At 40.7% G+C, this 14086-nt stretch overlaps 1 protein-coding gene across 1 annotated transcript; it reads left to right on the top strand.

The window, feature by feature from the left end:
• The first annotated feature begins 3199 nt into the window (after nt 1–3199).
• Nucleotides 3200–4942, top strand: LOC130732692 (uncharacterized). The gene is made up of 3 exons (XM_057584693.1): nt 3200–3652; nt 3794–4079; nt 4182–4942. Exons 1-3 carry the CDS (start codon nt 3200–3202, stop codon nt 4940–4942), a joined length of 1500 nt encoding a protein of 499 aa, XP_057440676.1.
• Nucleotides 4943–14086: the final 9144 nt, after the last annotated feature.

Raw genomic sequence — 14086 nt, forward strand, 5'->3', positions numbered from 1 at the left:
CGCCAGCTATTTTGTCACCTTTGGAGATGGAGCAAAAGGAAAGATCAAGGGAATAGGAAAACTGGTAAATCCTAGATCTCCAGATCTGGATGATGTGTTGCTTGTTAAAGGATTGACTGCAAATCTTATCAGCATAAGTCAACTCTGTGATCAAGGTCTTGATGTCTTATTCAGTAAGGCAGCGTGTGTTGTTACAACCAATGATCATAAAGTAATGATGCAAGGAATCAGATCCAAAGACAACTGCTACATGTGGGTATCACCAGAGAAGGCACAAGTTTCTAGATGCTTGATATCAAAAGTTGATGAGCTGAATCTGTGGCACCAGAGATTGGGTCATATCAATCTGAAGAGCATGCAGAAGATCATTACTGAAGAAGCCATTCGTGGTTTTCCAAAGTTAAAAATTGGTGAGGGAGGAATATGTGATGAATGCAAGATTGGAAAGCAAACCAAGATGTCCCATGCAAAGCATCCAACCACGACAAAGGTCCTTGAACTGCTCCACATGGATCTAATGGGACCCATGCAAGTTGAAAGTTTGGGAGGTAAAAAATATGTTTTTGTGTGTGTTGATGATTTTTCCAGGTACACTTGGATTGATTTCATGAGAGAAAAATCTGAGACGTTTGAGATTTTCAAGAGACTTTGCCTGAAGCTCCAAACTGAGAAAAGAAGTGCTATAGTGAGAATCAGAAGTGATCATGGAAGAGAGTTTGAGAACTCAAAATTCTCTGATTTCTGCAGCTCAGAAGGAATAAGTCACGAGTTTTATGCTCCCATCACTCCTCAGCAGAATGGTATTGTTGAAAGGAAAAATAGAACTCTTCAAGAATCCACCAGGGTGATGCTTCATGCAAGAAAGATTCCAAAGAAATTATGGGCTGAAGCAATGAGTACTGCATGCTATGTTCACAACAGAGTAACTATTAGAGCAGGAACTTCATCTACTCAGTATGAAATCTGGAAAGGAAGAAAGCCTACTGTGAAACATTTTCATTTTTTCGGGAGTAAATGTTATATTCTGACTGATCGTGAACCAAGAAGGAAGCTTGATCTCAAGAGTGATGAAGGCATCTTTATGGGTTACTCAACAAACAGTAAGGCTTATAGGGTGTATAACTCTCGTACAGAGGCTATGATGGAATATGTCAATGTTATTATAGATGATGTACTAAGTAAAGCGTCTGAGACAAATGCGAGTGAAGATGATGATACTGATGTCCCAGCCGATGTCCCAACGATTGACCTCGACAATGAGTTTGTGACTAGTGCAGATGAACAAAAAGGAAGAATGATTGAGTCAAATAAAGCCCCATCCATCAGAATTCAAAAGAATCACCCTCAAGAAAACATTATTGGTGATCCTAAGGAAGGAGTAACTACCAGATCTAAAAGCTTCATTGCTCATGGCTGCTTCATCTCTAAAATAGAACCCAAAAATGTCAAGGAAGCACTGACTGATGAATACTGGATAAATGCAATGCAGGAAGAGCATGATCAGTTCAGGAGGAATGAAGTTTGGGATCTCATCTCACGCCCTGAAGGAGTGAACATCATTGGTACTAAATGGATTTTCAAGAATAAGTCAGATGAGAATAGAGTAGTCACTAGAAACAAAGCGAGATTGGTTGCTCAAGGCTACACTCAGATAGAAGGAGTGGATTTTGATGAAACCTTTGCTCCAGTGGCTAGACTGGAATCTATAAGGCTATTACTAGGAGTTGCATGCTTGTTAAAGTTTAGACTCTATCAAATGGATGTAAATAGTGCTTTTCTGAATGGGTACTTGAGTGAAGAAGTTTATGTTGAACAACCCAAAGGATTCATAGATCCTCATCATCCAGATCATGTGTACAAGCTGAAGAAGGCTCTGTATGGATTGAAACAGGCTCCAAGGGCATGGTATGAAAGACTCACTGAATTTCTTGTCAGCAATGGCTATTGCAAGGGAGGTATAGACAAGACCCTGTTTGTAAAGAATGACAAAGGCAAGCTCATGATGGCACATATATATGTGGATGATATAGTGTTTGGTGGAATGTCGAACACGATGGTGGAGCATTTTGTTCAACAAATGAAATCTGAATTTGAAATGAGTATGGTAGGTGAGTTGAATTACTTTTTGGGTCTGCAGATTAAGCAGATGGAAGACTCTTTGTTCATTTCACAAATCAAGTATGCTAGAGGTATTGTCAAGAAGTTTGGGCTAGAAAAGGCTGGTCACAAAAGGACTCCTGCTGCGACACATATCAAGTTAACTAAGGATGAACAAGGAGAAGACGTTGATCAAAGCTTATATAGGAGTATGATTGGTAGTCTTTTATATCTTACTACTAGCAGGCCAAACATCACCTTTGCTGTAGGTGCTTGTGCTAGATATCAAGCTGCTCCAAAGATTAGTCATCTTTTGCAAGTGAAGAGAATAATCAAATACGTTAATGGTACATGTGATTATGGTATTCTCTATACACATGATACAAATTCTACTCTTGTTGGGTATTGTGATGCAGATTGGGCAGGAAGTGCTGATGATAGGAAAAACACATCTGGAGGTTGCTTCTACTTGGGGAATAACTTGATCTCTTGGTTCAGTAAGAAGCAAAATTGTGTCTCTTTGTCAACTGCTGAAGCTGAATATATTGCTGCTGGGAGTAGCTGCACTCAACTCATATGGATGAAACAAATGCTAAAGGTGTATGAAGTCGAGCAGGATGTTATGACATTGTATTGTGACAACCTTAGTGCTATTAATATCTCCAAAAATCCTATTCAACATAGCAGAACCAAGCACATTGATATCAGACACCACTTCATTAGAGACTTGGTTGAAGATAAAATTGTCACTTTAGAGCATGTTCCGACTGAAAAGCAATTGGCGGATATATTTACCAAACCACTTGATGTTATCACGTTTGAGAAATTGAGAGGAAATCTTGGGATTTGCCTCTTTGAAGATGCATAGCAATTACCGCATCACTTTGCTCTAACGGCTAGTTTTCTCGTAACTACCAATAACTGCCGTTATGACATCATCATCATGATTGCTTCTCATCCACTCAACTGCTATATAATCATCACCAACGACCACTTTTCTATCTTACAATTGCTTGAGTGTTCTAATTGTGTAATTCTGATTCGTCCTTGCTCTATACTCTTCATCAATTTTTTAAATCTGCTTACTCTGCCATATTTCATCATGTCTCAAGTCTCAGGAAAGCAAGATTCCATCAAAGGCAAGATTGAGAAGACATCTTCTGGAGTCAAGGTTATGGGCTTGAATGCGCAATCCTACGCTCAATCCAAGAAGGCTTTTGCAAGAAAGGATTCAAGAACTCCTGCCAGCAAGCGCTACATGTCGAGTACGAGATCTCAGGGCACTCGTGACTCACCTGTGCTTGAGGATGTTTCTCATGAAATTTCCTCTGCGGATGAAGAGGCAGATGTTGAGACTTCTTCTCCTCAAACTGATGTTGATGTATCCAATGTGCTTGGTAAGGAGAATTCACCATCTCTAGATTCATCCTCTGAGTCCAAGAACTCAGAACCAGAGAATGAAGCTCACGAGGAGGTCTCTTATGAGGAGTCTACCAAATCTCCTCCATCTGTTTGTGAAATTTCAGATGCTGATGACTCAGATGATGTTCCTCTGGCAAGTGTTGCTGCCAGAATGAAGAAGAAAAGAAGGGTTCCTGTTGAAGACACCCCCTCTGGTTCACAAAAGAAGGCCAAATCCACTATGGATGTGAAGAGCAAAGGTAAACAAAAGGCTGTGGATTCCTGACACAAGAAGGTAAAGAAAACTGCTGCGAAGAAGAAAATTCCAAGGATTGATTTGGAATCTGAGTCTGATGTTGAAGTCAATGTTCAGGACATTCAAACTTCTGAAAAGAAGAAATTCTCTGGTAAGCGAATTCCTTCAGATGTTCCTTCTTTTCCTATTGATAATGTTTCCTTTCATGCTGCTGAGAATGTTCTCAAGTGGAAATATGTTTGCAACCGCCGAATTGCAAAAGAAAGGGAGATTGGCAAGGATGTGCTTGAGTGTAAGATGATTGTTGCTCTCATTTACCGGGCTGGTCTAAGGAAGACAGTCATGGATATTTGAAAATGTTATGAGAAGCTAGTGAAAGTGTTCCTAGTTAATTTGACAGATGATGTTGGCGTTCCATGAAGTGCAGAATTCAGGAAAGTTTATGTGCGAGGAAAATGTGTAACTTTTTCTCCTGCTGTGATCAACCAAGCCCTTGGTAGAAGTGCTGTGGAGTTTGTTGAGGAAGCATTGTCTTTGGACAAGGTTGCCAAGGAACTCACTACTGGACAAGTGAAGAAGTGGCCTGCTAAGAAGCTTTTATCTACAGGGTTATTGAGTGTGAAGTATGCTATTCTAAACAGGATAGGAGTGGTGAATTGGATCCTTTCTCATCATACCTCTGCTGTTTCTGCAATTTTAGCCAAGCTGATCTACAAAATTGGAACTGAGATTGCTTTTGATTTTGGCTCTTTAGTGTTTGCTCAAACTTTAAAACATGCAGAAACCTGTGCTGTAAAGCTGCCCATTTCTTTTCCTTCACTCTTGACTGCTATCATCCTGAAGCAGCATCCTGATATTCTCAGAATGGATGATGTGGCTTTTCCTAAGGGCACCCCCATCACTTTGGATCATCGGTTGTTCCTGGATCCCCATGTCCTGGACATTGATATTCCATCTCGCAGGACATCAATTCCTGTTTCAATGTCTGCTGCTGGAACTCAAAGTGTGGTTGCTGAATTGGAGGATCTCTCAAAGGAGCTGCAGGTGTCTATCAAGGTTGCTACTGAGAGGAAATTGAAGGTGGATGCTTTGCTTCTCAAGCTTAAAGAGGAGGCCAGTCATGAGGATGTTGCTGAGGAGGAAGGATCTGAAGAACTTGCAGAGGAGACTTCATCTTCTGGCATTTAATAATGGTCCTTTGTTTGTTCTGTTTTGACTCATTGATTTGTTTTCAACCTTTGCCAAATTTTTGCTAAAAAGGGGGAGTAGTTAGAAGGAAGTTAGAAGGTTGTTGTTGACGTTGATGATTTAACTTGTGAAGTTGTTGTTGAAGACTATGTTTTGTTTGTTGTTTCTGCTTCTGGTTTAGCAAAATTTTCAAGACAGTGTGACAGTGCTATGTTTGTTCAAGTTCTACTGGTGTTCTTGTCTAACTTGGAAGCTGATAATTGTGTGCTGCTATGGTTATGATTTATGTACTTCAAGCAGTTTTTATGTATGTTGTTGGATGCTTCGTTTGAGGGGGAGTTCCTCTATGTATGCGTATGAAGAAGCATTGTTTTGAGGGGGAATGTTGTTGTTAGTTCCGCTGCTGATTCTGTGTGTTTACCCTATCTGGTTATGAAGTTGTTTTTAGGCAAAATTTGACAAAGGGGGAGATTGTTGTTCCTTTTGTTGTCATGCATTTTGCTAAAAACAATCTGATGTCGAAGCAGATGTCGTGACATCTGATTCTGTGAAGCCAGGACATTCATTCACTGGCTGGCGCCCATTGTGGGTCCCTTCTGTTATCTGTTAAAGATTTGGTTGTTGTTACTTGAGGTTCAAGTAACTGATTAAAGGGAGTTCTTTGCGGGTTGTTTATTGTTGAAACAAATCTATGATTGAAGATTTGTTTCTATCTTATACTCGGTTGTTACGCAAATCATATCTTGGAAGATTGCGTTTGAAGTTGTGTGGATCAATTCTGTTCTTCAGCCCAGTCAACCCTAGTGCCGCCTCTGCTGAAGTATAAAAAGGAACAAAGACCTAAAACGTGAAGACAGGGAAGCTAAGATTGAAGATCAAGTGTTTTAGGATTGTGAGTTGTGCTTTGTTCTTGTTATTTGTGAACTGGTCTTGCTCCCTGATTCTATAAGGCAAAACTGAGTTCTGTGTTGAGTTTGAGTGTTCAAACGTTGATTGTTATTTGTTATTACCAATCACTGTGGCAGTGATTGAGAGAAAGTGAGAGGGGCTCTCATACTTAGGTTGAGATACTAAGTAGAAATACACTGGGTAGATTAGGAAAAGAACAATGAACTTGTTGTGTTCATGTGTGTGTGTAGTTCCTGAATCTTGAGATAGTGGATTTCCTTTCTTTCGGCTTAGCCCTCCAGACGTAGGTGAAGTTTTTCACTGAACTGGGTTACCAATCCTTATGTCTTGTTATTTTTGTGTTTAAGTTTTACTAATACTGTGTGACTGTTGTTCTAATCGATTGTCCTGACATCGCGTACGACATTGTTTTGAGGGAACTAGAATTTTCAATGGGAGATGGCGTGCCCCTTGAAGAAGGTGAAATTGCCCCAGATACCTATGATGGAAGACAGAGCGCAGAAATGTTAGGATCTCAAGCAACAATGAATAGAAGAAGAGTTAGGCAGGCCATCCACGGCCTCAGCTGCTCGTTGTCACTACAAGGGGGTAGCAAGGTGGGTGAAACTTCCTTGTTGCGTAATGTAGAGGATGAGGCTAAAAAAGTCTAGTTGCTAGGCAAGGCTCTGGGTATGAGCTTCGAAGGTGAAGATGAGGAGGTTATTAGCAATTTTGTGACTTTGGAGTCAAGGGATATGGGGCAGATTCAAGCTAATAACACTGTAGGGAATGGAGGAATCACTGGAGTGGACCAATGATTGTACTAAGCTACAATACGAGGGGTTTGGGGAGAAATGTTAAGCTCCGTGCGATAAGGGAAGTAGTGAGGTCAGAAAAAATCGATATGTTGCTTATTCAGGAGTCTAAGCGTGTTCAGGTGGATCAATACCTATGTAGGTCGTTGTGGGGTGATGATGATTGTGAGTGAGTTTTTAAGCCAGCGGTGGGTAGATCAGGGGGTATGATTTGTATATGGCAAAGCAGTAAATTCAATCTATTGGATTGTTTTGTAGGAGAGGGGTTTATGGCTGTGAGGGGGAATTGAGAGAATCTGGATAAAGTTTGTGGCTTCATCAACATTTATGCCTGTTGTTCAGCTTTTGAGAAGCGAAGACTATGGGAGGAGGTGGAACAATACATTCAAAATTATGGACTTACTTGTTTCTGTGTTGCAGGTGATTTCAATTCAGTTAGAAGGCCAGAAGAAAGAAGGGGCTCACATGGTAGTGGCTCAGGGAGTAGAAGAGAGTGCAAAGTCTTTATGTAAGACCCAAGTTTTTAAGCTTAGAATAAGTGGAAGAGATTTCCATTTACGATTAGGCTTGATGTATCGTGAAAGGAAACCTGAACAAGAGTTTACCAAATGAAATAAATTTATGAAGGAGAAAGTTCAGGAAAAGTCAAAGGATCGTATCGAAGTCGATAAAAGTTATAGCACGATCGTTATACGCTTAAACCTAGGTCAGAAACCCTAGTATATAGCTAATTTTCACTTTTAGGCACGACGGAAGTTAATTCCAAAAATCTTCAGAGAAATGTTAGAACTTCTCTTTTTCCATATATCACAATCGTTTCGAGGCGAAACTCTAGGATCTACGAACGTCCGATTCCAATCATCGGAAGTTTGCCGAAACCGAATCCCTGGTATTTCAAAACCCTAGAATTTCTCGACAATGAAGACTTTTTCTATTCAGAGCTTCAAATGAATATTCTACACGCGTACACCCATTTCTCTTGATGATTTCAATCTTTCTTCAGAAGGAAGTTTTCCATTCCGACATCCGATGCAAAAAGCAACTTATCGGGTAAAATAGTTTTATACCGACTATGCTTTAGTTGCCAAAAATACAAAGAGACCTCATTTTAGTTTTGGAATTCTTTCGCCAAAACCTATCTTAGAATTCACGGAGAATGACGCCGGAAAAATCAGATTCGCGAAACTTTCATTTTCCCGCGAATTTCCAACCTTTATATATAGCAAAGAAAGGAAGAAAAACTCAAATTTTCCTCCATTTTCTTCATCAAGGCCGCGAGTTCTACAAGGGAGGGAGAAGAGAAGATTTTCTTCATCGTTTGCTTGATCGTCGATCAATCAGTTGCTACTTCAAGGCTTCGAGGTATAGTCGCTAATCCTTACCTCTGATCGCTTTTTCCATAGCTTTTCTGTAGAGTTTTCTGAGCGGATAGTTTATGGGTTTTTGCAAAACTATCCTGAATCTTTCATTTCTGATTCTAAACCTCTTCCTTATGCGCCCAAGATCACTTCTGCCGGGTTAGATTTTCCGTTATGTCGCCGGAATTCCGCCGGAATCAATTTGAGCCTAAAATACCCATTTTTGGAGTTTTTGGAGTAAAGCTTCAACCTTTAGGCTGAAAACTATCGCCTTAGCTTAGTGCTAGTAGGATTAGTTGTCATAAACGTCGTTGGTGACGTCCCTGTCGAATTTTATTTTTGGGATTTCAGTTTTGAAAATCCTAAGTTAAAAATCATGACCAAAATACCCCTGTGACAGTTTTTGATCCGATAATTTTTCCGAGTTCAGAATACCCTTAGTTACGGCTAATGATAGCATAGGAACCAAGTTTGATCGAAGAAAAACCGAACCTTACAATTACCAAAAGTGGCCGTGAGCTATTAAAGGGGGAGGAGGAAATTTCCTTTTCCGAAAACTTGTCTTTTCGCGCTAGATTATCGTACCTTAGAGTATAGATTACTTCGAGCAACCTTAGTAAGTATCGATAGCTTAGTTTTCGATAGATTCTGATAGTATTTCTGTGGTTTTGCTCTAAAGGTGATTTTGAGGAATTCCCAGAGGAGCAAGCCTTTGATTTGTGAACAAGTGTTAGGAGATCGTCCTGGAGAATCTACAGGTGAGGGCTTCTCACTGAATCTCTAGTTAATGCTTAGGGTGGATGTCTTCGACATTGTTTACTGTTTATGCACTGGATTGTGTGTGATTGGAAAATGTTTTCTGAGGCTTCGGCTGACAATGTAGATGATGCATCTACTGAATGTTTTTGATGAGTGAATTACATGCTAAGTGCTAATTGGGTAATCTAGGTTGTGTGGTGCATGCCTTATATGCTAAGTGCTATGTGGTTATTGCTTAAGATATTGACCTATGACATGTTGATTGATTATGATAAGTTAATTCTGCTTTTGCACTATAATCTGAAATTCTGAATCGTGAGAATAGCGGGCAGGTCATGCCGATTTTTATTTGAGAGTTTTGAGAAAGTTTGATAGGACGAATGAGATTCGGGCCTTGTTATGATGTGTATGGATCGAGACATACTCTGGAGTCATTTGGGGATTAGGAGATCCCGAGAACTTATAGGAATTTCGATAAGACTAAAAAGGATATTATTTTGAAAAGAAAACTCATAAGACATTAAACAACCTCTAAATCTTTAAATAAAGATAATAAACTCGAAAGGAAGCTTCGGATGCAAACCTTAGTTTTTGGAAAACGAGAAGTGTTGTCGGATCCAAGTGTTGAGGAGTTTGGTAAGTTCTGAGTATGTTGGTACTCCTTCGCTCGTTGAGCAGTTTGTTAGCCATCCAAGGGATGAGCCGAGAAGTTTCACTGAGGCGTGAGACCTTGTGAATGCGGGATACTCCACTGAGGCGTGAGACCTTGTGGAAAGCATGGAACTCCACTGAGGCGTGAGACCTTGTGAGAGCATGAAACTTCACTGAAGCGTGAGACTTCGTGAGAGCATTGATGACCCGAAGAGTCATCGTGAGTGGTTGCACTCATTTTATGATTATTGTATTTTGTCGCAGAATCGACTTTACCTTAGGGTAAGCTTTTAGAGACATTAATTTAGCTAGAACACGTGGCGACGTGTCGAGTAAGGTCGGAGACGTTGTTTGGCTAATCACTGCATTGCATGCACTCATTAAGTGGTTTAAACACGGTGAGATACCGGACCACGGCGGATTCCAAAATTGGTTATAAGACCAGGATTTCCGCGTAAGAGCGCTGCTAGGTGACTCTTAGTAGCAGACCAAAATGGCAAACCTACGGGTTTACTGCTGATCTGACTACCTTTGTGTAGTGTAAGAGGCACGCGGGCCGAAATGGTCCCACCGTGGCTGGTGTTAGGGCTGATCCGTTTGATGTCCATCCGTTCCGGATTGCATATTGGTTGACTGGGTTAACCTGCATATCATTTCATGCAACATGCATACTGACATAGTTGATGAGTGTGTTTGGTACTTGTTAATTCTATTTGAGGCATGTTAACTGTGATTTACGGTCGTTTATGTTCATTGAGAAATATGCAACCCTAGGATGTTATCCCTAGCTATAAGCCTAAGTGGCTATTTCCTTATCTGTATCTATTGGTGGTATTATTTATATAATTCTTTGGAGTTGACCCTCGCGTCTTCTGTGTGTGCTTTGGCGAACAAACGCCCTTTGTCAGATGTCTTTGGCGGGCTGATTCATGATGGTTCATCCTTCGGGAGGAACTAGGGTTGAGATGCAGGAACTGGAGCGTATCGCGGTTGCGAGAGGAGGATGGATGGTGTATGTAGACTAGGTCATTCTGGATTTCGAATTCGGACGACGATCATGCTAGCATGTAGGATTGAGTGTTAGTGTGAGCTCCTCGAGATGGGATTAGTGTAGGAGTAGAGTCCTAGCTCTGAACATCATTTGTTCCTTTGGGAACAGGGTAGTTTTCCACCTATAGCTTTTTGTGTGGTTTCTTTACGGGAATCACAGGGAGTCGGTTGGACTTAGGAGGTCTTGTTTTAGGCCATCTGGGCTGACTTATTCTCAGTTTTGAGGGATGGTGTTGCGGACACTTCACCTTTTTATTTGGTTTGTACATATTGCCTACGGGCGTTACAGTTTTCTTTCCGTCACTGGAGGTTACTCGTGACGAGGTTGTTACTTACAGCGGGGGCTGTTTATATATTGTATATTAGTTCTATTGCTTTTTGCTTTTGGGTTTTATTTAATTCAGTCTTGTCTTAGTTATTATCGAAAAAAAAATATTTCATGTTTTTCCGCATTAAGTTTACTTTTGGTTACTAAAGTGACGCCACCGAAATCGGGGTGTTACACTTTACCTGGTTTCGCCCTAATGGCCAAGCAGCTAGCAGACTAGATAGATTTCTTCTATCGAATGATTGGCTACTTGAATGGCCAGACAGGTCTCAGCGGTGTCTCGCTAGAGACCTCTCAGATCACTGCCCGATACTGTATCGAAGCTATAATTTAAACTGGGGACCAAAACCCTTTAAAATCCCGAACTGCTGGTTCTCAGACCCTAGGTTTGAAGCCTTTGTTACTAAGGAATGGGAGGGTCTTTCTGTTGAGGGTTCTGGAGCATTCATTCTAAAGGAGAAGCTGAAAGGGATCAGGGCCACCTTGAAATTGTGGAATTCAAATGTTTTCGGGGATATTTTTCAACGCAACAAAGAAATTTTGGCTAAGATGCAAATCCTGGATGGAAAGTTGGAATCCCGTGGGCTCAATTTAGAGGAACAATTAGAGAGAAAGGACCTGCAATCAGAATATTGGCGAGTGGAAAAGTATAAAAACTCTATATTGTACCAGAAGTCACGATGCAAGTGGATGAAGGAAGGAGACTCCAATACAAAATTCTTCCATTCCTTTGTGAACTGGAGGAGGCAATCAAACAATGTTCATAGGGAGAATGGTTCAGATTTAAGACTTGACGGGGCACCTTTCTGTAAAATTTCAGATACTGACAATTTGTTCCTTACTACGGAGTTCGATCTGGTTGAGATCAAGGAGGTTGTTTGGCAGTGTGGCAATGATAAGAGCCCTGGGCCTGATGGAATAAACTTCCGGTTCATTAAAAAATTCTGGCACTTACTTGCTCCTGATATTCATAAATTGTTTGCTGATTTTCACAGGCAAGTCTATTGGCCCAAGGGATGCAACACATCCTTTATCACTTTGGTCCCTAAGAAGGCGGCTCCCCAAGGTTTCCAGGATTATAGGCCAATCTCCTTGATCGGTTGTGCCTATAAGATAGTGTCAAAAGTGTTGGCAAACCGGATTAAAAAGGTACTTCTCTCTGTAATTGATGAAGCCCAGAGTGCGTTTCTAGGAGGAAGAGAGATCTTGGACAGTATTGTGGTTGCGAATTAGTGGGTTCAAGATGCTAAAAGTAGGAAGAAGGGAACGATGGCCACTGGGGGTTCCTCTACTATATGCTACGTAGAATGAATTTTAATGAGAAGTGGATCTCATGGATACGTGATGACCCTTGTTTAGTGGTGTTTTTAGGGTCATTTCTTTCTTTATTTTGAGTCTTTTTGTTGAGTCTCATGTAGCGTTTCATGCATTCTCATGCATTTTTATCTTTCTTTGAGTCTTTACTTCGTTTTGGTAATTTTGTAGTTTTATAGGGAGTTTTCTTGCATTTTAAGTAAGTTTAGGACTTGCATGGTTTTATTGTGTTAATTGAAGGATCTCTTGTGCTAATAAGCTCTTTGAGCTTCTGGAATTTTCCTTGGCTTGTTGGTTAAGTTTGCAGATCAGAAACTGAAGTTGAAAGAAGGCCAAGAAGCATGGAATTGAAGGAGGACTTAAAGTGGCTTGAAAGAGGAGTTTCAAGAAGCTAAAAAGTCTTTTCCAGCGAGCTTAAGCGCCTAGGCGCTGGGAATTGGCGCCTAGGCGCCAATTGACCTCCCGAGAGCATGTTTTTGGCTGGAATTGGCGCTCAGGCGCTTTGAATTGGCGCCTGAGCGCCCATACTCGACTGTTTTGCCTATAAATTGGTTTTTAGACATTTCTCTTAGGACCTTTTGTCATTTTTTTCATATTTTCATAAGTTAGAAGAGAGGGTTTGAGTTCTGGAGCTTGAGGAGCTTTCCCTAAGCCGTATGTTTCAGGTTTCATCTTTATTTTCTTGTATGGATTCCATAGCCATGCTTGGCTAAAACCCCTTTTGCTTTGGGTTCTTTGTAAGACTTTGGATGTTTTAGCTTTCATTCGTTTTCTATTCATGTTGTTCTGAGTAAACCCTTGAATCTCACTCCTATGCTTTATCTTTCAAGCTTGAATGCATGCTAGCTTTTTACTTTTCTATAATCATAACGATAGTTTGTTATAGAATTGAGACTTGTTGTGAGATTACCTCTTCTATACATGCTGCTAGGAATAGAGGAAGGGTTGAGGTTTGCTGGCCTGAATTGCATGCTTAGTGCTTCTAACAAATGTTTAGGTTATCAAGAAATTTAATCTATCTTTTGATTAGAAAGGGTTTTCTTTACGAGGCATCGAGAGATGACTATCTAGGCTAGAACATCAAGGAGAGACTCAGGATTTATTGAATAGGAAGGTTTGCTAAAATTGAATTTGTTGAGCAAGAACCCAAGGCAATCTCATCTCTGAATTTCAATCGCTTTATTACTTGATCACTTGTCTTTCTACAAACTCAAGAAACAACCAATCATTAAAACAGAATTTTACTTGGCTTTCAACCTTGAACTTGAATCTTTAATTCGATTTGCAATCTAATTCCTTGAGGTTCGATAATTTAAAACCGGGTAGATTCTTTGCACTTGCAGAAGAACCAACAAGTTTTTGGCGTCGTTGCCGGGGAATTGTTTTGCGATTTTTGGTTTAAGTTTCTAGTTTGTGGTTTTGTTTTAAGTTTTGAACTTGTCTAGAATTGGTGCTACTAATCTTTCTCTGTTTAGTGTCAAACTTTCAGGCTACTCTCACAAGAGACACCGTCATGGGTGGCCATATGACGGAGGAGGAGATGCAAGCCCATATTGAGGCAAGAATCCAAGAGAGTATCACCCTCCGTTTGCGTGAACAAGAAGTTGAGAATGCCAACCGAACTCTTCGGGAACTAACTTTGGGGTCCATGAGCTTTGACTATCCCGGAAGTATTGTCATTCCCGAAGGAGTGGGGAACTTTGAGTTGAGACCGGCATTCATCAACATGGTGAGCCAAAGCCAATATGGTGGAGGTTCCTCGGAAGATCCTCATGCTCATATGGAAAGGTTCATCCGTAATTGCAACACTTATCGGGTGATGAATGTTCCTTCGGAAGTAATTCGGTTGAGCCTATTTCCAATCTCTTTGAAGGACGCAGCAGAGGATTGGCTAAATTCACAACCTCAAGGGAGTCTCACTACTTGGGAAGACCTTGCAGAAAAGTTCACAACGAGGTTCTTCCCAAGGTCCCTTTTGAGG

The sequence above is a fragment of the Lotus japonicus genome, chromosome 1 (assembly GCF_012489685.1).
Source record: "Lotus japonicus ecotype B-129 chromosome 1, LjGifu_v1.2".
Taxonomy (NCBI): domain Eukaryota; kingdom Viridiplantae; phylum Streptophyta; class Magnoliopsida; order Fabales; family Fabaceae; genus Lotus; species Lotus japonicus.

Excerpts from the sequence above, each read along its gene's own strand:
- LOC130732692 (XM_057584693.1), top strand. The coding sequence starts at position 3,200 with ATGTCTCAAGTCTCAGGAAAGCAAGATTCCATCAAAGGCAAGATTGAG. Across the intron at positions 3,653-3,793 it reads ACTCAGATGATGTTCCTCTG|GTAAAGAAAACTGCTGCGAA; the intron begins GCAAGTGTTGCT and ends TGACACAAGAAG. Across the intron at positions 4,080-4,181 it reads TGCTCTCATTTACCGGGCTG|AATTCAGGAAAGTTTATGTG; the intron begins GTCTAAGGAAGA and ends CATGAAGTGCAG.